The following is a 23,428-nucleotide window of genomic DNA, read 5'->3' on the forward strand; positions in this document are numbered from 1 at the left end:
AAATCTCTGATATGACTGCCTGAAAACTTCGAACAGCAAAGCAGAACCCACAAATCACAAATTCTGAATATCCTGTGCTCTGTACCATCTTTTCACTAAACAGAGCAGGTCAGTGTTCAATCTGTCAAAAATGCAGTTCCAGGAAGCATCTATCAAGACAGAGCACCAATCTGGCCTTTTAAACTTCACAGCTCCTGCAACAGGAACAGTCCCTCTGGATTTTTTTTTCCTGATTAGGGATAAATTTGCATCCCACCCCAAAATGCAAAATAAGAATCAACAATAAAATGTTTTGAGTATGTCTACAATACAACAGCGGCAGATGAAAGAGAGAATATCCAATCCAAGTTGAGCCGTTCCAGCTGCATGTCTCATCTTGGATGAATGTTCCTGTATACAATCCCATGTAATAAAATCTGAGCATGTCAAACGTTGTTACTGCAAAAGTTGGGCTAAAGAACACTGATGAGTGATCCCTTTCTAAATGCAGGGATACCAGTTGGGGAAGCCATGATTTATGCAGAGCTTGTAATAACTCTGGGAGTGATGTATCAGTTAATTTCAGTCTATTCCTTTAATAATTTGACTTAGACAAACTTCATTTTTTTTCTTTAAAAACATTTTATTTATATACATAAACATGCCCCTATTGGTAGTCGCTGTCCTTCAGTAATAGAAATGAGTTCGAGAATACATGATAAAGCGTGTACCAAGCTTTTAGTTGTGTACCATTCACAAGTGTAAAAACTCTAGTCCTGCATGATTAAGATGTAAACCACCTTTGCGTCTCAGATGCATTAGACTACAAAACCCATGATCATTCCAACTCAGATTTATAGGGAAGCTGTGTTCCAGTGCATTCAGAAGCCAGGCTAGTCAAGGCTGATATAAACTAAACTGGTTTCCCTAATACTTTTAAAAGCCAAGCTCCGTACAAGTAATTGAGCTGGCCTCATTAAACTAAATTAATTCATTTTTTAACCGGAAAGTAAAGCATTGCTTGATAGAAGAGTGTTGAATATTTAGCAGCCGCTGTGCTTCAGATATTTTTAGCAGTATCCCCAGCCAACTTCCATGCATTTTTTCTTCTTCTCATTACTGCTTGCGTGATGTGGCACTCTGCTTTTCAATCTCAGCAACTTTTAAGATGCATGGACTTCAACTCCCAGAATTGAAGAATTCACCCTCCCATGCTGACTGGGGAATTCTGGGAGTTGAACTCCATGCATCTTAAAGTTGCTGAGGTTGAGAAACTGACCTCCAGCTGCTGGGAATGTGAACTGGGCTTCCTGTACATCTAATTCTGCTTTGATCCCCCTCCCCATCTTCCTACATGCACATCTTGAAGATGTGTTTTCCTTGTCCAATAAAACAACTATAGAATCCATGATAGAGAAAAGACAGGTTATTTTTATCCATTCAAAAATATATTTTCCATCGTCCCAATTATCTCCAACTACTTTGCTCCCCAAAATGGATGCATGTGGCTCCTAATCCTGAGGAAGCAGAACTCTTAAGGGAGAACATCTGAACATTCATGAAGAGATGAACAGCTGAAGACCGAAGGCTTAAGCTGCTCCACTTCCTGTTCAGCAGGAAACCTTCCACTGTGGCCGTTTCCTTGGATAAAGACCCATATGTACGTCTTGTGACATATTCGATAGAGAGCTGCCTGTGATATCTTGGTCTAACGTTCTTGCTTCAGGCATCTTCTAGAATGTGGCATTTCCTGTCTACAACTGCCGCTCTCAGCATCTTCAACCATAAGATAAGATTGTGGTCCACATCTGTGCAGGACAGGAAGTTGAGGAAGGTGGAAAGAGAGAAGATTGGTTTTAACGCTCAGTGGCTCTCCTCACCAAAGACTGAGGCCAAATCTGTCCTTGAAAGAAAACACAAGGGGCAAGCAAAATTCCACCCCCAAATTCCTAAACTGGACTTAGATTTATTTAACTTCTACCACACCCCAATAGTCTGCTTTCTCCTCTGGAAAAATACCCCAAGCAATGAAGCCATCTCCTACTGGAGCCAAGCAGTCTGTCCCTTCCGTTGTCGTCCCCCTCCCCCCCGGGGTCTGTCCCCCCCTCCCAGGATACTGTGTGACTTTGTCTCTATAAATAAGGATCCCTAGGGAGGGGCAGACAATTTATGACTGGGGGCAAAGCACATATATGGGGATAATATGCATGTTCCAGGAATTCCTGGGTCAGAAGTCCAACTTTCTGTACCGACCCCAATTCTGACAATGATCCAAAACTGATGCCAAGTTTCCAAAGAGGTAAGCAAACAAGCATTTGAGGAATGGCATAGACTGCATGGGAAGAGTTTGGCTACAGAACAGTGTCCCCCATCCTGGTGCCTTCCAGATGTGCTAGGTCAAACACCCTGCCTGGGAATGTGGGATTCAGGGTGTCCCAAAAATGGTGGGCGGGGGAAGGGACTAACTGGAAGAATTGCATTTACAATGCCGAGTCCAAGATGCAAATACTTCCTAGCCCCTTTGAGAATCCAAGGCTAGGCCGTCTGGAGATGCAGCCACTCTCCATCAAACTGATGGAAAGGTTTGGTATTGGGGATATCTTCAGATTGTCCAACAAGCAGCAACTGCACAGTGAAAGCTGAAGGGGACATCAGCTTGAGAATGTCAGGACTTAATTAGGCCACAATGTTAGGCCTGCTAGGGACCTAGCAGGTCGAACACCTGTTCAAAAGTTAGCCCAACGAATCTTGGTTGGTGAACTCTACCATTTCTTATGTACAAAGATGAGAAGAAGAGGGAAATGGACTACAAATGAACGGACTGAACCCACCCATTTCAAAATGTCAGAAATACCAAAGACCTTTTGATTATCTTCTGTTCTGCAGACAAAGTTGAAATCTTACAGGACAAAGCAACAGTCTCACCCCTGGAGAGGCTAAAGCTGTCCCTCCTCCCCCTCCTCTGCCTCAACAACTGCCTCCTGTAAACATTTTACTGTAGGATCGAAAATCTACCAAACGGGGATTCCCCAGGGAAGGCTCCCTAGATTTCACTCCCTGCTCTTTTCAAGAGCAACCCATTTCTCCTGGTCTTCTTGAAAATTGTCTCCTAGGAAATGCAAATACATGTTGGGACGTTGGAAGACTGTGGAGTGACATCAACACCACAGCTTTGGGGTTAAATTCCAACAGTGGCAGTTACTTAACAGTTTTTCCGTCGAGACAAAATCAGGATACAACCGACGTCAGTGGGGCCTTTCTCTCCGAAAGTTCACATCAGTTGCAGTTCAAGTGAGGCTGCCAACTCACACCACTTGCAGAGATGTGGCTTCTCCGTCCAACTGATATTTGATCTGGTTAAGTTCTTCCAGCTCTTGCTGATGCCGGTCAGTTTTGTGTCCCACCAAGGAGCGGTAGAAATGCAAAGCAAAGATGATGAACACGACGCCAACTGGAACCATAATCACCGTGGAGGCCATGGCAGCATTCCAGCCAGAGCTGTCTGTGGGGGCTGTGGCGTTGCCATCGTGGGGCCTTTCTGGAGCGCAGCACTTCCTGCTTGCCCCCATGTTGCCGACAGGCATAAACTTGACCCAGCAGATCAACACCACTTCAGCGAGGAAGAGGAAGATCCCCAAGGCTGTGGAGAAGCCCCAGGCCAGCTCAATGTAGTGGTGCATTCGTTCGTGGGGAGACTCGTTGACCGAATTGAGGTTATGGATGTTGCTGACAGCTTCAATATTGGGCAAGATGCAGGTGCTGATCATAAGAGCGAAGAGGTGGACGGCCACCAGCACCGTCGTGCAGGCACTGAAGGCCACCAGCAGCTGCCAAGGGTAGTCGTAGTCTTCCAGCTGCACCTCCACCATGGCTACCTGGAGAAGGATAGAATGTTGTTAACTTAAAGAAACTAACCGTTGAAAGTCATTCAATGGCTCAGTGCAAATGGGAACCCAGCTTTTTAATCTTATTTTATTTTGGCTGTCAAATTGTTTTTAAAAATGTCTTGGCACTATATTTATTCCAGCAGGATAACCCAATAATTCTCTCTCATTTTACTAATCTTAGTTCAACAGAGCAGATAATTTTTTGGGGGGTGGGCAATGGTAGATGAGGAATTAGAGACCTTCTTACGAATGTTCAAACTTTCAGTTGGTCCAGGGACACTTTCTGGAAAAATAACGAGCAAGGTTTGCACCCCATCACCAATTTTTCCTTCTACTGGGCCTCCAGATGTTTTTTTTATTACCCAAACTACTTTCGAGCTAATATTTCTGTAGTGGTTAAGGCAATGTTTCTCAATTTAGCAACTTCAAGATGTGCGGACTTCAACTCCCAGAATTCCCCAGCCAGCCATGGTGGCTGGGGTATTCTAGGAGTTGAGGCCCACACCTCTCAGAAATGACAAGATTGAGAAATACTAAGTTAAGGCATCAGGCTAGAAACAGATTGACCAGGAATTCTAGTTCCTGCCATGGACATGAAGTCAGCAGGATGGCCTTGGGCCAGGCACTGTCTTAACCCAAGGAAGAAAGCAATGGTAAATGACTTCTGAAATCTTGCTCAGAAAATTGTAGGGGCTACTTCAGGAAGTTGCCAGAAGTTCAGGAAGTTGCCACTGATCAGAAGACGACATAAAAATCAAACAAGTAGAACAGGCCACCTATTTTTGCCTTGCCAGCAAGGTTTTGCAAAAAGCACTAGAGTGAATAGACTCTATCCAACCCCCCCCTTTTTTTTTTATTTCCATGACTGCAAGGAGGCGACGAGTGTCATGCTTGGAGACCTTGAATTAACAAAATAAGCAAGATTGGTGGATTGGTTCGCTGCATGCAACTTCCCTTTCTTTATATATCTTATTTTTTTAAAGAAAAACAAACTTCATAATACCAAGGAAGCTTTGTGGTAAACACAGCACAATTTGCCTAATTTTTTTTTTTAACCCACCCTGCTTTGAACTCAGGAGGAGCCACAGGAGCAAAGTTATTCTAACCCTGTTTGCTCAGAAATAATTCCCTGAGAGATCAAGGACTCCAGCTCCTCAGTGGATCTGTTTAGAATAGTAGCTTCCAGTTCCTTCCAGAGAGATACACCGGCTTTGTAATGTTTTCTTTTTAAACTATTAAAAGAAAAATGAAAAACACAGCAAGAGCTGAAGGGAAAATGTGTTTCAAACCAACGCAGCCAGATACATCCCAATTTATGCTTTCATGTCCAGATGTAAATCGGCTTAACAACTTTTAATCTTAATAACTTTACATTGGGTGGACTTCAGCTCCCGGAATTCCCCAGCTAGCATGGTTGACTGGGGAATTCTGGGAGCTGAAGTCCCCACAACTTAAAAGTTGCCAAGTGTGAAACTTCTTCAATCTGGTGCCATCCTGGTTTGTTGGCCATCTCTAGCTACCATAGCCTGGGATAATAGAAACTTAAGTTCAACACTTAATGACTATCCTAACACTTTGTGACTATCACTAAGTGTTGTATCTTATGATTCTTGATGAATGTATACTATTTTATTTTTCTTTATGTACATTGAGAACTTATGCACCAAAGACAAATTCCTTGTGTGTCCAATCACACTTGGCCAATAAAGAATTCTATTCTATTCTATTCTATTCTGCTCTACTCTTAAGTTCAACACATCTGAACAGTCCACTTATTTAGGTGAGCATCTCCTCTTTCTCCTCTCACTTTCTCATCTACATCTGTACATGAAGTCCTCAATGGGGGCAGTTACAGGTAGCCCTCGACTTACAACAGTTTGTTTAGTGACCGTTCAAAGTTACAACAGCACTGAAAAAAGTGACTTACGACCATTGCAGCATCCCCACGGTCACATGACCAAAATTCAGACGCTTGGAACTGACTCCTATTTATGACCCTAGCAGCATCCTGAGATCGTATGATCCCCTTATGTGACTTTCTCACAGGCAAAGCCAAGGGGGAAGTCAGTTTCACTTAACCACCAAGTTACTAACTTTACAACTGTAAAGTTCACTTAACAACTCTGGCAAGAAAGGTCGCAAAATGGGGCAAACCAGGCTTAAATGCATGGCTCTCAGTTATTGGCCCTCAGTTGTGCCCTTGCTGCTGGTAAAATGACGGAGGTTTGATCAAAACCTACCATTTTAAACCCAAATGTGCTTTTTCTGGAGGCTCCTGGACTTTCTTGTTTTTTTTTCCTTTGAAGATGTTTTGCTTCTCATCCAAGAAGCTTCTTCGGCTCTGAGAGGATAGTGGGGAATGGGAGAATTTATATTCCTTCCTTAAGCACCTTTGGGACAACCATGACCTGGATGACCGAGAATCTCTACAGATTGCTGTTTCTAAGCTTCCCTGGAGCTGCTTAGATGACGATCCCAATTCTTTATAGTTGATTGGAGCATGACGCAGAACAAATAAATAAGTCTCGCCGGTTGTATTGCAGTTCTACCACCCCTGCAGGCATCTCAGCTGCAGAGAGAAGAGACTGTGTGCAACTTTGTCCTGGTGCTTACCTCTACAGCCAAGTATGATCCGTAGTTCCTCTTAAAGTTATTAATCCCCAACTTGGCACAAGAGTGTGCTGCTTGAAGAAAATTGGGGGAGGGTAGCGTCCCATATTCTGGTCTGGCTGGTTATAGCTCCAGCTTTGGCTTAAGTTCCAGTTCTTTGGCAGTTTCCCCAGATAATTTGGGGAGGTGGGGGGGGAGATGGAAGAGGTGGCTGGCTTTAAGCCCCAACAAAATGGCTCCCTCCATCTGATTCAACACCTTCTGGCAGACACGTAAACAGGAGTCTTATAAAGTTCTTGAAAAGGGAAGCCTCTCCAGACCCACAAAAGAAAATATCTCCAAGCACTTTGGTGGGTCTCCCAACAAGGAGGGGGTTAATATGCCCCAGGAAAGAGCCCAACGGGAAGCCATGAATCAAGTTACTGGCTAGGAAAGGGAAGAGAGGCAAGAGATGAGCAGTTTATTTTCCAAAAGTGGGCCACCATTAAATGGAGTGGTGACAGCTAGTTGGCCGAAAGTCCCACAAGATAACACGTGGTGCCTGGCTGGGGATAAATAAGAAGACTTGAAGGATGAGGTAGAGGACACTGACTTCATGCTCAGTTCCAGGGTGGGAACATCCAGCTCTAGATTTTTAATGGCGCCTTTCCCCAAATCCTAACATTAAAAACCCCAATTTGGATTCTCTTCTACTTCCTGCTTTTCAAGAGAAACAAGGAGCGGAAGAAAGCCCTCCCCCCCTGCACAGACGCCTCCATTTAAATGTTGGGCGAAAGTACAGGTAGTCCCTCGACTTACAACAGCCCATTAAGTGACCGTCCAAAGTGACGCAACTGAAAAAAGTGACTTTTTCCACAGTTGCAACCTTTGCAGCATTCCCCATGATAACGCGATCAAAATTCAGGTGCCAGGCCATGGGTTCATACTTAGGACCGTTGCCGTGTCCCAAGGTCATGTGGTCACCTTTTGCGACCTCCTGTCAAGTAAAGGGGAAGCCATATTCACTTAACAACTGGATTACTAACTTGCCAACTGCAGCGATTCACTTAACCACTGTGGCAAGAAAAGTTGTAAAATGGATCAAAACCCACTTAACCAATGACTCACTTAATGACGAGATTTTTGGCTTCAGTTGTGGTCGTACGTTGAGGACTACCTGCAAGGGTATCAGAAGACGAGCGTTTCTCAACCTGAGGCACTCAAGATGGATGGACTTCAACTCCCAGAATTCATGCTGGCTGGGGAATTCTGGGAGTTTTAAGTCCGTCCATCTTAAAGTGGCTCAGGTTGAAAAATTCTACACTAGACTTTTTGTTTCCCCTAAGAATTTGAAAACTTGGCCCTTAGGCTGCCTACCATGTTTTAGGAATGACCCAGATGACAATCTCGTCAGTAGTTTGTGGCTTAGCTTTGTCAAATTTATTAAGATGTTCCATTCTGAGAACAATTCAGATCCCAGAGGGACTTCGACAAACATTCCAATTTTGGCTCCTATAAACCCTGATGGGCCTCCTGCCAGCAGCCGCCTCTATTCCCAGAGACTGAAAGCTGCCTCATATTTCCCTCATTTCTATTTTTTGCAGTTGCTTTTAAAGACGCAATCCTATTTTCTGAAACCCAAGGCAGACCTAATTTTCTAACCCAATCTCAGGCGAAGCTGCTTTGTTAAAAATATATATATATATATATATATGGAAGTAGTCATTGACTGACAGCCATAATTGAGGCCAATATTTTTCTTGCTAAGCGAGACACTTAAGTTGCTAAGTGACTTTTGTCCCATTTTACAGGCTTTCTTGTCACTAGGGTTAAGTGAATCACAGCAGTTAAGTTAGTAACACGGTTGTTAAGTGAATCTGGCTTCCTTATTTATTTTTCTTGTCAGAAGGTCACAATGGGTGATCACATGGCCTGGGGACACTGCGACCCTCCTAAATATGAACCGATTGCCAATCATCCAAATTTTGGTCACATGACCATGGGGGGATGCTGCAACAGTCATAAGTGTGAGAAAAGTCATAAATCACTTTTTTCAGTGCTGTCACTGAACTACCGTATTTTTCAGAGTATAATATGCACCTTTCCCCCCCCCCAAAAAAGAAGGTGAAAATCTGGGTGTGTCTTATACACTGAACACAGCATTTTTAGCCCCCTGACACCCCGCCCTTTTGCAAAAATGGATGTGTAGGGGGTTTGGGAGGCCTGCAATGTGCTCCTGGGGGGTTGGGGAGGGCAAAAATGAGCAAAAAATTGGATGTTTTTTGCTCATTCCCCACTCCAACCCACAGGAGCACTTTGCAGGCCTCCCAAAGCCTACACATGTCCTGTTTTTTAATTGTTTTTGGCTCCCCCCAGCTCCTAGGAGCACTCTGCAAGCCTCCCAAAGCCTATGCTTGTCCTGCTTTTTTATCATTTTTGGCACACACAACCCAGCCCCCAAGAGCACTCTACATGCCTTCCAAAGTCTATGCGTGCCCCGTTTTTTAATCATTTTTGGCTCCCCCACCCATCCCCAGGAGCTCTCTACAAGCTTCCCAAAGCTTGTGCATGCCCTGTTTTTTTAATCATTTTTGACCCCCCCCCAACCCCCAGGAGCTCTCTACAAGCCTTCCAAAGCTTATGCATGCCCTGTTTTTTTATTGTTTTTGCTCCCCCCCCCCCGCCCCATTCCCAGGAGCTCTCTACAAGCCTCCCAAAGCCTATGCATGCCCTGTTTTTTGATCATTTTCCCCTCCCCAGCCCTCAGAAGCACTCTACAAGCCTCCCAAAGCCTATGCTATGCATGTCCTGTTTTTTGCCAAAAAATGGGCTGTTTTTTGCTTGTTTATGGGGGTTGGACTAGAATATCTCCAAGGTCCCTTCCAACTCTGTTATTCTGACTAAACCAGGAGACATTATTTCTTCAAATTAAGTCCTGCGGGGCTAACCTATTTTCAAAGTCTGTAGGGACTGGTTTCTCTCAATAGATTGAGTGAGAAATCTCCCTCTACATCCTTCTGTAGCATTTCCATTCTTCAACTGTCCTAGGCTCTGAGGCAGGATTCAGGCCAATAACAGAGGAGATCAACAACAACTCAGTATATTGTTGCTGGTTTCTCTAAACCAGTGATTCTCAGCTTTAGCAACTTTGAGAGATGTAGACTTCAACGCCCAGAATTCTGCAACCAGCATGCATACTGGCTGGGTAATTCTGGGAGTTGAAGTCCACATGTCTTAAAGTTGCTAAGATGGAGAAGCACTGCTTAAAAATATACAAATTGCAGCTCTGGCCGAGGGACTGTGACAGCTCGCTTGAATCCAAGTGAAATGAGGATTTGCAGTATTTTTCCCTTCCTTAAAATGCCACTTTCCCCCAATTATATGATTTTGGGGGGGGGGGGGGGTGGAGGACAACAAACACATATTTCCAAAACAGAAATTGGTGATTCTGGAACAGGCCTTGCAACTGGTTCAATACTCAGCCTGAGCCCCCTGTTGCTTTGGTTTCCAACAACTAAGATCACACAGTTTTTGCCTTAGGATCTGGCAAGTACATGGCAAGGCTTCCAAAGAGTTGTTTGATCCCTTTCTTTAGGAAATTACGGGTGGCGTCCAATGTCCCACCCGCATTTTGTAACCCAGTGAGGTACTTTATGCTGGGCTGAATGTCAACATTCAGGTCACTCAGCTGCCTCCGCGACTGGATTTGCACTCGTTTCATAAGTTCACACTTGGTTATAAGTGGGGCACCTATATAAATATTTGGAATAAATAAATAAGTAAAGTTGGTCACCAATCCAACCAGTCAGCAATCTCGGGCTTTTAGCTTTACCTGTGGGAGCGACCTCTGGATGTACAGACTTCAATTCCCAAAATCCCCCCATGAGCAGGGCAGTGGCGGGTTGCCATTTTTTTTACTACTAGCTTGGGCACGCTCACGCGTGCGTGCAACACCTCTGTGCATGTGCAGAACAGAGGTGGGTTGCTCCCGGTGCGGCCGAACCGGTAGTGACCCAGGCCTGCCACACCCCTGAACCGATTCCCATGGCGCCATTGGACCACCGCCATTTTAGTTTTAGTGGCTGTGCATGTGCATTTCACTGTAAATTGTTCTGAGCATGTGTGAAGAATAATTTACCCTGAACAGCGCGCACACTTGCGTGCGTTGCGCATGGGTAGCACATTGGTAGTAAAACCGGCAGCAACCCACCCCTGGCGCAGAAGCGTCTGGGTGGGTGGGCGGAGCCTCCCCGTCACCACTACTACCAGTTTGCTGGATGTGGGCTGCACCAGAAGCAACCCAACCTCTGGAGCTGGGCTGTTTCCAAGAATTCTGGGAGGTGAAGTCCCCATATTTGGAGGGTGCTAAGGTTGGGAAAAGGCTGCTCTATCTGTTTTCCTTCGCTGTCTATGATGAAAATAAAGTAGGGCATATTAAAAACTGATCTTTCTTTTAAAATATATTTTTATTCCTTTTGCATTTAAAATAGTGCAGTGCAGTGAAGCTGTTATGGCCATGCAATGACAGTATATATACATAATCTCATCCATTAACTGTCAGTCTACTTGGTATATTATCTATCCTATCCAATCACATTATTTACAGTTTGTTCCAGTCTTGTCACCTTGTCTTATACCAATAATAAAATCTGTTCCAAATTTCATAATATTCCTACTCCCCTTTATTTTTTAAATCTAGGGTGAGCCTATCTGCTTCCGTGCAAACCAAGATTTTCCTAATTATGTTTCTGATGGGATACTTTCTTTTTTCCAATACTGCGCATAGGTTATTCACACCACTGTCAATATATGGATAACTAAATGAAGCACATCCTTAAAAACTAATCTGATGAAGCTACTCAGGATCACTATATGGGAGAAAGAAAATGTGTTGGATACAAGGCTCTTTAGAAGCAGAATATAGACACACAAATACACATTTATTTACATCTAATAAAAGCATTCAAATTCCTTAATAGGTATGGATGTAACCCAGCAGTTTAAATAATAAATATTTAACATACATATGTATGTATATAGCATGTCTAAATGTGTGTTATGTATGCATACACTTTTTAGAGCAGGGAACAGAATTTCATTTTCAATGTGTTCCAGTGTTCCCACAGACAAAAATGGCAATAAATCTTATCTTGTCATATTTTACATATACACACATACATGCATATACACATACAGTTCTTGAATAACAATAGTACATTTAATGACCATTTGAAATTACAGCGGCACTCAAACAACTGGCTTATGACAGGTCCTCGCATTATGACTTTTGAAGCATCATATGTTTAAAATTCAGGCATTTGAAAACACTCAGTTATTTAACAACTGATTTGCTTAACATCCATAGCAAAAGGTTGTAAAATTGGGTACAACACATTTAAATTCTGGTCCGAATTGTGGTCATAAGTCAAGGACTACAGATAGTCAATTATATCTGTAGTCCCCAGCTGTTTTTGTGCCTAAAAGAGGGCGGCTGGATTGCTTAAGAACTGCAGCCATAATCCATCAGAGGAGGGTCAGGTTAAGGGGAGCTGACCTAGGAAACAGGATTCCAAATCCAGAAAACAGATAGAGAAGGCTGAGCCCCCAATTGGTGGGAGAAAGCGAGGTGTAGGGATTAACACGCAATCTCGTATTTATTTATTTTGGAGATTTATATTGCTGCCTATTTGCACATGGCGATTCAAGGCGGCTTACAAGAACATAAAAACATCATATAAAAACTATAAAACTAATAGAAGACAATCCTATAATAAATTAATACAATAATATAACTCCCCCATCCCCACCCCATGCCCCGGCAACAACATATCATAAGAGCCATTTAATGGACTCTATCCCACTCTGCGTTCCCCAGGCCCACTGCCAGAACCAGATCTTCAGCACCTTCCGGAAGAGTGTCAGAGCGGGGGCCATTCTAATCTCTGGAGGAATGATGTTTCAGAGAGAGGGAGCCACCACGGAGAAGGCCCTTCTTCTGGATCCCACCAGGTGTATCTCCCTAGGGCTGTGATGATGAACCTATGGCACGTGTGCCAGAAGTGGCATGCAGAGCCATCTCTCTGACCACATGAACCGTCGCCCATTGCTCTTTCAGGTTCCGATGCGCCGGCCAGCTGGTCTTCATCATGCGCGCGCCGGGAAGATGACCTTCCAGTTTCCGGCACACGCATGCACACCAGCCACCTGGTTTCCAGTTTCTGGAGCGCATGCGCACACAAAGATCTGGTGGCCGGTGAGCATGCATGCGCCAGAAACCAGAAGATCATGTTCCTGGTGCGTTCATGCGGGTGGCTGTTGTTCCAGTTTCCGGCACAGACACACGCACTCCCGTTTTGGCACTCGGTGCCCAAAAGGCTCGCCAACACTGCCCTGAACACTGAAGCGGTATATAAGTCTACTGCTATTGCTATTGCTAAGATATTGTTAGAAGATGGGAGTTTAGAGATTTGTCCAGGAAGATTCTCAGTCATCCAGGTAGGGTTGTCTGAATGTTGAGTCATACCAACTTCTTTTCTTGTTGGTCCAAAAGATTTCGCTGCTTTTCCAAGTAGCTTCCTCAGCCTGAGCAAGTTGGTTGGGCGGGACGAGACACCCCCGTAGATGTCCTCCGGAGTAAGAAATGAAACCTCCCTGGAAAACACGTATAGGATCCACCTAACCAACTTTCTCAGACCGAAGATGCTACTTGGATAAGCAGCAAAACGTTTTGGGCCCACAAGAAGAGACATCTAGTTGACATGACGTAGGCAAGATTAGAGATTCTTAGCAGCCAAATTTGGCTCCTCTGGCCAAGGATGCTTCCAAGAGAACCTACCTACGCCTAACCCCAATCTGACACAGTGAGATGGTAGTAGAGATGGATGCAACCCAGGTCTGCAGGAGGAGAAGCAACCACAAGATCATCGAACCCAGGAATCAACTAATTGATTGGGTGGTCCATGCAACACCCAGCAGTGGAAATCCAGACACATCCCTCAGATGCCAACAGAGGGAAGAAGACACATCAAAGGTTTTATCATCAAAACTGTTTCTGTTTCCATGGCCTCCTAGGAAGAGCATCACAGCAAGCAGGAAGACCAACCTCATCCCTCCCACCAGCCAAAGGAGCGGCTGCAAGAGACTTTTCTTCACCCTTCCTGTAGATCTGAAGGAAAGAGGAACCCCCCTCTCTAATATAACAGACGGGGAATTAAGACATGCTGTGTTGGCTGGGATGTGAATATCTTTTCAAAGCCACCTTTGATCTAAGAATTATTTTTGGTGGTGGTGGGGGGGGCGTTGACAGCACTTCCCCCCCCCCTTTCATACAAACCATATCCAGTTTTTGAAAGATTCCCTTGGCAAATATCTCTGCAGTTTTCTTGGCAAGGTTTTTCAGAAGTTGTTTGCCGTTGCCTCCTTCTTCGGGCTTGGCCAAGGTCCCCTACCTGGCTTTGTACCTAAGGTAGGATTAGAACTCATGGCCTCCTGGTTTCTAGCCTGATGCCTTAATCACTAGACCAAACAGCACATTATCTTTGCCCATATATGGAGCGTAACTCTCTCTGAGCCCACAAGGAAGACTATTCCCTTCTGAACAACATAAATTCTCTTTCTCGGGATTGCATCATCCCAAAGCCTCTGTGCATTTAAAAATAAAACATAGCCATACTCATGGTTTTTTTTGCCAACAATGAGGTATTTTGTGTTCCAGCAAGATCGATAAATTAAATCTGTCCAGCTGCCCAACCGGTTAGAACCAATATGTTAGAACCATATTTAAGACTTCTGGAGAAACTGACTGACTGCTGGGAAAATAATGCTATTTTACCCCAAGGAGTACATGTAATTAATTAACTGTGACACAAATTATGGCTTTTTAACTATCACTGTCAAATTAGAAGCATTCTCAATCTTGGGAAGGTTTTAAGAGCTGGAAGAAACACTAGAAAGTTGGTCAAAATGTAGACAAATGTGTAACTTTATTCCCTTGAAATGTTTTCCCATCTTCCTTTTCTCCAGTTTTGTCATTGTAATCACCTAAGCTGCCAAAATTCTGATCTAGATAAATGGAAGAGGCATTTGTTGCTATTAAAAAAAAAAAAATCAACAGCACGTTTACAGGTACGCCTCGGATTTATGACCATAATTGGTGGTCATAAATTTATGTTGCTAATTGAATTTGTGAGTTTTGCCTCATTTTACAACTTTTCTTGCCACAGTTAACCGAATCATTGCAATGGTTAAGTCTGTAACACAGCTACTAAGTGAATCTGGCTTCCCCTATGGACTTTGCTTGTCATAAGGTCGGAAAAGCGGATCACATGATCCCAGGATCCTACAACCGTCATAAATATGAATCAGTTGCCAAGCATTTGAATTTTGAGTATGTGGCCGTGGGGATGCTGCAGTGGTCGTTAAGTGGTCATGTCACTTTTTTCAGTGCTATTGTAACTTAAAGGGCCACTAAATGAACTGTTGTAAGTCAAGGACTACCTGTGCTTAAAAAAAAAAATCAAAGATGCTTTGAGGAAAAAATAACTCAGGAGACTATTGTGTTCTAACTAGACCTGTTGTTTCAAAGCTAGAATTAAAGAAAAATAATAGGGAGAGGATTAGGATAGGATAGAAAACAGAGTTGAAGGGACCTTAGAGGTCTTCTAGTCCAGCCCCCCCCCCCCCCCCCGAGGTGGGTTCTGGCAGAGACTACTGCCAGTTCACTCAGGAACGCGCCTAGCGCATGTGCAGTAAAACTAAAATCACCCTGCACATGCGCAGAAGCAAAAAACAATATGGCGGCGCTTACGGCAATGCTGAGAGAACCAGTTCGGGGGTGTGGCAGGCCTGGGTCACTGCCAGTTCCACAACCCAGGCCGCCAAGTTATTACCAGTTTGAACAAACCAGAAGGAACCCACCACAGCAACCCCCTGCTTAGGCAGGAAACCCTATATCATTTCAGACAAATGGTTGTCCAATCTCTCCTTTAAAAACTTCCAGGGTTCACCTACCAGCTGAAACTGGAAGGATAAATGGCAACCTATTCAACTAGCTTTCCAACGCTCTAAAGCAACTTTCCCACCATTTTGGTTCCTAATGAATGTGGCAGGCAAATGAGGAGCCCAAAACCCTGATTAATTTCCTGCCTGATTAATTTCCTGCCATGCAGTTCAGCGACTGATCGTAATCAGAGAGGTTGTGTTATTAAACACAGTGAAAAGCTGACTGCCTCAGGCGGCAGGTGTTAGCAGCAACAGCTTTTTAGGGGGAGCAGCCTGCTAAATTGCCCTTCTGTGTTGGGTGCGGCCCCAAATGCGGAAGTGTAAGGCTCTCGGCATATCTGTCTTGGAGAGAGGAAACTTCTCATTTTTTGCTTCAAGCCACCTCTTTCTTGGTCACCACATTATAAAAAAAATAAAAGATGTTGAGGCTGAAAAAAGGGTAGAGAAGAACAACTAAGATAATTTAGGGCCTGGAAACTGAAACATGTGAAGAACGATTGCAGGAATTGGAAATGGCTAAAATAAGGACTATAGCAGTGTTCCAATATTTGAGGGGCTGCCACAAAGATAGGCGGTCAACTTATTTTCCAAAGCACCTGAAGGCAGGGCAAGAAGCCATGGATGGAAACTAATCAAGGAGAGAAGCAACTTAGAACTAAGGAGAAATTTCCTGATGGAACAATTAATCAGTGGAACAACTTGCCTCCAGAAGTTGTGAATGCTCTAACATAAAGAAGAGATTGGACAGCCATTTGTCTGAAATGATGTATGGTCTCCTGCCTGAGCAGGAGGTTGGACTATAAATCCTCCAAGGTCCCTTCCAATTCTGTTATTCTGACCATACCTAGTTAGAAATTTCCTAACAGTGGGAACAATTAACCAGTGATACAGCTTCTAGTTTTAAGATAGAAGAAACTGGACTACCACTAGTCTGAAATGGGGTCTCCGGCTTGAGCAGAGGGTTGGACTAGAAGACCTCCAAGGTCCCTTCCAGTTCTATTCTCTATTCTCTGGCCTCAGATTTCCACCCAACCCATCTAATAGGACTGTTGTAAACAAAGGAGTGGGTGGAAAACCTTATCGGTGAATCTGAGCCCTCCCGGGCGAAAGGAGGGAGAAAGATAAATTAAAATGTGTGGTATACTGAAATTGTGGCAAAAGATATGTTCTATGAGGGCCTTAGGCAAAAGATCCTCTGATGTCCAATTTTTATTAAATTTATTTGCAAATTTTTATTGGCCGTTCATCTTGCTTGTCAGTAGGTCACAGAAAATGATCACATGATTGTGGGTCATAAATATGAACCAGTTACCAAGCATCTGAATATTGATCACATAACCGTGGGGATGTTACAAAAGTCATCACTCTGACAGATGATTGTAAGTCTCCTTGTTCAGTGCCGTTGTAACTTTGAACAGTCACTAAATGAACTGTCGTAAGTCGAGGACTATCTGTACTCTCAGAAGGCACAGTGTTAGGCCACTGCTAGCGTGCCAAAACAGTTGGATAGTGGACGACTGCAGGGGAGGACTCTCTGTACAGCTGGTCCTCAACTTACAGGCATTCATTTAGCAACCGCACATGGTTACGATGACACTGAAAGAGGGACTTATGACCAGCAATTGCGTTTACAATCACAGCAGCATCTCCACAGTCTGTTGATTAAAATTCAGGCACTTGGCAATCCACATGTATTTACAACAGCTAAAAGCGTCCTGGGTTCTTGTGATCGCCACAGGTAACCATCCCAGCCAGTTTCTGACATGCAAAAGCAACCGGGGGGATCTGGATTCACTTAACGACTGCATGGTTTGCTTTACAACTGCAATGATTCACTTAATAACTTAATGCACACACTCAGGGGCTTTTGGGGCTTACGACATGACATGAGCATTCCAGAATTAACATGTGCGCACACACACACACACACACACACACACACACACACGGAGCACCGTGCAACGAAAGAGGGGAAAAAAGTTTCAGCAAATGAGCTCTTCCCTTGTTAAAAAAGCCTCTTGTGGCAGCACCAAATGAATCAGCTTTTGGCTCTGAGGGGTGGGGAAAGCGGCAGAAAAAGAGAAGTCAAAATGGCTGGGCCTTCATCAACAGTGGTGGCGAATTTCCTGGAGTGTTCTTTTTTTAAATCAGTTGATCAGTTTTCCTTTTTGCGTTTGAAAACAAGGCCTATTTTAGGATTTGTAAATAAAGCCGGGAGGGTCTCAAAAGGTGGATAAAGTTAAAGCCCTTTAATCCAAAACATTTTCCTCCTCCTATTTTCCCCACAACCCTGTGAGGTGGGTCAGGCTGAGAGAGAGAAAAAGAGAGAGGGGGGAAAAAGAGAGAGGGGGGGGGGGAGAGGGAGAGAGAGAGGGGGGGGGGAGAGGGAGAGAGACCAGCCCAAAGTCACCTAAACTGGCTTTCTTTTATGGCTAAAGTAGGACTCAAACTCACAATATCCTGCTTTCTAGCCTGGAGCCTTAACCATTAAACCTAACTGTTCTCTTGGATGGCTTTTGTATATCGTTCCTTAAATTTCGCATAGTTTTTAATTATGGCAAGCTGCCTGGAGTCATGAATTTGAGAGGGGTGGCCACATAAATTGAAATAATAAATACGGCATCCAGAAAGGTTGGGCTGACATGTTTACACCCCACCCCCCAACTTTATAGAGAGACTTGTAAACAAAAGTAGTTTTCTTTTTTCCAAGGAGAATGCTCTTGGTTGCTTTGGACTACAACGCCCATCATTTTAGCCAGCAGTATTATAGACTATGGGATCCGCACTCCAAAACCTTTTGAAAAGCATGCCTCGCTTGGGAAAAGTCAGAAAGGAGCCTGGAAGCTGCACATGGCAAATGCTCCTACCCCAGAGCCGTATTTTAAGGCGATGTTAAGTCAGCCTTAAGGAAGGCTTTGGCTCGGTGGCTAAGACACTGAGCTTGTCAATCAGAAAGGTCGGCAGTTTGGTGGTTCGAATCCCTAACGGAGTGAGCTCCCGTTACCAGCCCCAGTTTCTGCCAACTTGGCAGTTCGAAAGTAAACAATGCAAGTAGAAAAATAGGGATCATCTTTGGTGGGAAGGTAACAGCGTTCCGTGCGCCTTCGACATTTAAGTCATGCCGGCCACATGAGAGGCGTTTTGGGACAGCGCTGGCTCTTCGGCTTTGAAACGGAGATGAGCACCGGCCCCTAGAGTCGGGAACGACTAGCACATATGTGTGAGGGAACCCTTATCTTTATCTCTGTCAACCTTAAGACACTTTAAGGCGTGCGGACTTCAATTCCCAGAATTTAGCAAGTCTTAAAATGGCTGAGGTTAACACAACGTTTCATGGCTTGGAGATGCCACAAGGCTGTTTGCGAGGGGAACCATTGGGGAAGAAAAACGGGAAGAAAAACAGTTCTGAACAGTTTTGCAAAATTCAGCCCAGCCATGAAACATAAATCCAATTTTGCACCCCTTTGGGAAAAGAGAGCATAGATCCAGACAGATCCGGAGCCTGCTTTGATGTTCAAGATTAGCCAGTCTTGATATCGATCTGCTGGGGTCAAATTTTAAAAAGTGCAAAAAAAATCAGCTGTAACCTGAGGCATTTAACCTCTGGCCATTTTTTCTGGAAGTGAAGGAAAGATATCCTGCCATGCCAGGGACCACTGAAGGAAAAGCAACGGGAAGGACTGTTATCTGGGGTGGGAAAGAAGGCCCAGAGATACCTGGAGGGAGTTTTCCCTCTTCCTTTTGCAGGAAGGAACCAAGGTTCCCCAGGAGCATGAAGCAAATTCCTGGTCCCGACAAGAACCCCTTTTATTAATTTACTCTGGATTCTGCTCATTCACATCCAATTCTTTCGAGGGAGGATTTACAGTCACAGACCTTATCTGGCTTGGAGAGCTGACAGGCCGATATCTGCAAACCCTGGCAAGGAGTCTTGGAGAGTCAGGAACCAATTAAACGAACTAATTGTCTCCTGCAAACTCCACTCCCCTTTCGCTCCTCTTTTATTTCTTCTGGGAGGGGCCATTCACCGTCCACCTGTGGCCTTTCTCCCAAGTCGACCCCTGTTCTTTAGCTGTTCCCTTTGTCTGGCAACTCTGCGCATGCGCACACTGGGAACAGGCTCCAGCTGTTCCTCTGTATCACTGATGTCTGAAAGCAGCTGATAACTGTCTGATGGCTCTGGCCTCCTCTCTGCCTCCAACACAGAGCCCTCATCAGAGCCTTCCCCAGACTCCAGGTCTGGCCCATGTTCCTCCCCAACCGCCTCACTGTCCGAATCTGCTGCCAGTACTGCTGGCCGCTGGCGGGCCACAACAGAAATAGGGAATGCGTGAAACAGGAGCCTTGTGCCCGCATTTTCTATTAGCAGCGCCCACAGGTGGTCCTTGATTACAACAGTTCATTTAGTGACTGTTTGAAGTCACGGCATCACTGAGAGAAGGGGCTTATGACCATTTTTCACACATACAACAGCATCTCCAGGGTTACATGATCAAAATTCAAATATTGGGCAACTGACTCATATTTACGACGGTTGCAGTATCCCAGGGCCACTGGGTCAATTTTGCAACCTTGTGACAAGAAAAAGTCAACAGGGAGTCCAGATTCACTTAACAACTGTGTTATTAATTTTAAAAGTGTGGTGAGTGATTGGCTTAACAACTGAGGCAAGAAAGAAAGTGGGGCGAAGTGGGGCAAAAACTCAGCAAATGCCTCACTTAGCAACATAAATTTTGGGCACAACTGTGGTCGTATCTTGAGGACTACCTGTGTTTATGACAGAAGTGCCATGTGATAACTATTTTCAAGCTTGTGCCTCTGCATTTGCAGAGCAGCAGAGGTAAAAGACCTATTTGATTGCTGCTTATATAAGGGGGGGAGGTGAGAGACAGATACCTTGGTCCATATACCAAACGAATGGCCCATTGGGATCCCCATATCAAAACAACTTACCTTATGTGCAGCCGGAACAGGAAAATAACATTTAACACAGCACGGACTTAAACAAAATGGTTCGGTTGAGATCTGCATATGTGACAAGTGATTGGAGTAGATTGCAGGGGTGACACCCAAATATAATTTTATCATATTTTATCCATATCTTAAAGTATTGTATCCTATTCCAATTTCATTCTGGACTGTATTTTATTCCATTTCAATTTTAAATCGTATTTTATAAAATTATAAAATTTATAAAATTCCATTTTATATTGCTTTTATCACATTTTAGTAATAATTTGTTTTTGAAACTCTGCACTTTAATATGGCCCAAAGGCTACTCAATAAAGACTCAGGTTGGTTAATGTCACCAGCAACTTTGTGACAAGAAAAGCCAATGGGGGATCCCAGATTCACTTAACAATCGTGTTATAATTCAACAAGCATAGAGATTCTCTTAACAACTTAGCAGCAAGAAAGGAACTCAAATGGGACAAAACGTCACTTAGCAAACGTCTCACTTGGCAACAGAAATGGCGGGCTCGGTTTTGATCGTAACACCGAGGACTGCCTGGATTTGTCTGCGATGCGCCCGCAAGACCCACGGGCGAGGGCAGCGCGGATCACCGGGTAGAGCGAGCCCAAGCCTTCCAGTCCCCCGACCGACGGCGAGGCGCTTCCCTCCCGTCTCCCCACTCACCATGGCAAAGCCGGAGAGCAGAGCCGAAGTGCGGCTGGAGGCTTTCAACTTGGCCCGGCTAAGATAAAGCCGCCGCCAATTCAGGGCGTGTAGCGAGTGCTGGTTGGCGCTCATCAGCTCCAGGTAACTTCGCCGGACGAACTCTCGGTAAGTGGCGGAGACGCCCAGCGGCTCCGACGACTCCGGGTTCAGCGGCTCCCGCTCCCCTTCCGCGCCCTCGCCCTCCGGCGCCTCGGCTCCCCCGCCGGGTTTCATCGGAGCTGCGGGCGGGCGGCTGGCAAGCACCGAGGGGCGGCAGGCAGGGGCGCGCCCGCCTTTGCCCGCCGGGCCGAGCAAGCGGGACACGGACCGTGCCCGCCGGGGAAAGCGGGAGGAGAAGCGCGGGGTGCTCCCGGGAGACGGCTCAGCCTTTTGGGCCAGAAGCGAACTGCACGGAGGACGCGAACGGGGTGGGAAGCAGATCCCGAAGGATCGTAGCCGGCGAAGAGCGCCCGACCACCGGCGGGGAAAGGAGGGAGATTCCGCCGAAGGAAGCGAAACCCGGACGCGGAGCGGCGCCGGGAGGAAAAGTTGCGATTCGCGCACGGGAGGCTGCGCTGCTGGGTGGGGCGAGGGAGGGACGGAGGGAGGCCGGACCCACAGACGGGGAGGGCGGGCGGGGAGTTTGCTTTGGGGCTTAAAGGAGAAGAGGCGAGGGAAAGGGGCGGCGGCCGCCAGTCGCAGAAAAATCGCTTCTCCGCTGGGTTGCTTAGCTGGGCGTCGTCCTTACCCTCCCGGCCTTCCGCAAAGCCACCAAGTCCTGGCTGCTCCAGCAGACCGGGGGGCTTGGGAAACATCCAGCCCCACGGAAATTGTGAATGTTGCGGTTTTTGTTTTTAAAGTGTTGTCTTTGTCCAGTTTTCCCCTTCCCTTGTCTATTGTGAGCCGCCCGGAGTCCCTCGGGAGTGGGCGGCATACAAGACAAATAAATACAAATACAAATACAAAGTAACAGAATAACGGAGTTGAGAGGGACCTTGGAGGTCTTCTAGTCCAACCCTCTGCTCAGGCAGGAAACCCTACACCACTTCAGACAAATGGTTGTCCAACATCTTCTTTAAAACCTCCAGTTTTGGAGCACCCACAACTTCTGGTGGCAAGTTGTTCCACTGGTTAATTGTTCTAACTGTCAGGAAATTTCTCCTTAGTTCTGGGTTGCTTCTCTCCTTGATCAGTTTCCACCCATTGCTTCTTGTCCTCCCCTCAGGTGCTTTGGAGAATAGGTGGACCCTCAAATATTGGAAGATGGCTATCATGTCACCCTTAGTCTCCCCCCCCCCCATTAAACTAGACATACTATGATAAGGAAGATTGAAAAATGTGGCAAAATTCACTGAATTGTCCCGCGTAGCAACAAGAACCTTTGGACTCATTTATGGCCATTAGGTGAGGGCTACCTGCAGTTAAGAATTTTGGACTCCAAATCTTTTTGAGAAACTGAGCAGGTTGGTGGGGACTTGGATGGGAGACTACCAGGCGATCCCCAGGATGCAGGCCAGGGAGGTAAACAGCGAACACAGCCAAAACAAGCAATCTGGCAGAAGGTGGTGCCAATCCACTTCTGAAGAACTTGACAGGAACACTCTTTTAAGATTTTGCAACCATAACCTGGATAACTGAGAATCTCCATAGACATTCTTTTAAGATTTTACACTTCCGCTAAATAAAAGCAGGAAATCAGCTATAAGATCCAATGCATCAAAGCCATGCATTACTTTCCCCAAACTTGTCAATGTGTTTGGAATTAGAAAGCACATCCCCCCCCCTGCAAATTTCAGTTGGGAACTGCAAATGCAGATTTACTTAGAATTAGGCCCTCTGTGTCCAATAAAGATTACTCTAAAGAGGCAGTAGGAATGCAGGTGTGATTTTTCAATCTGCACACAGCATTTCAGAGACAACAGAACAGATATTAGTTAATAGTTAAACCATATGAAGGATTTGTTTTAAAATGGGCCTCCTGAAATGTGCAATGTGGATTTTAAAGGGCGAAGCACCTGCTTTGAGTTTCTTGTGGGTTATAATTGCAGTGCCTTTTTAACCCTGATAAATTTCAGAATTCCCCAGCCACCATGTAACAGTTTGGGGCAGCAACCAATCTTTTTTTCTTGGATATTGGGGCAGCATGGATAATCACTGGTGGTCTCCTTTCCAAGTTTCAGTTACATTGGCCCTATTTAGCTTCTGAGCCAAAACAAAGTCATGCGCCTATGGCCAACAGTTTAGATATCGTAAAACTAAAAGTGTGCACAATGTTTCAAGATGAAAATCTCTTAATCCTTACTCCTGAAACATC

The 23,428-nt window shown here is 45.1% G+C and overlaps 1 protein-coding gene across 1 annotated transcript; it reads right to left on the reverse strand.

Moving 5' to 3' along the window:
• Positions 1 to 1,702: 1,702 nt before the first annotated feature.
• On the reverse strand, positions 1,703 to 21,684 carry ORAI3 (ORAI calcium release-activated calcium modulator 3). The gene is made up of 2 exons (XM_032237759.1): positions 21,094 to 21,684; positions 1,703 to 3,854 (listed from the first exon to the last, which is right to left on the reverse strand). The coding sequence occupies exons 1-2, from the start codon at positions 21,346 to 21,348 to the stop codon at positions 3,285 to 3,287; spliced, it is 825 nt and encodes a 274-aa protein (XP_032093650.1). The 5' UTR covers positions 21,349 to 21,684; the 3' UTR covers positions 1,703 to 3,284.
• Positions 21,685 to 23,428: the final 1,744 nt, after the last annotated feature.

This window comes from Thamnophis elegans, chromosome Z, assembly GCF_009769535.1.
Source record: "Thamnophis elegans isolate rThaEle1 chromosome Z, rThaEle1.pri, whole genome shotgun sequence".
NCBI classification, from domain to species: domain Eukaryota; kingdom Metazoa; phylum Chordata; class Lepidosauria; order Squamata; family Colubridae; genus Thamnophis; species Thamnophis elegans.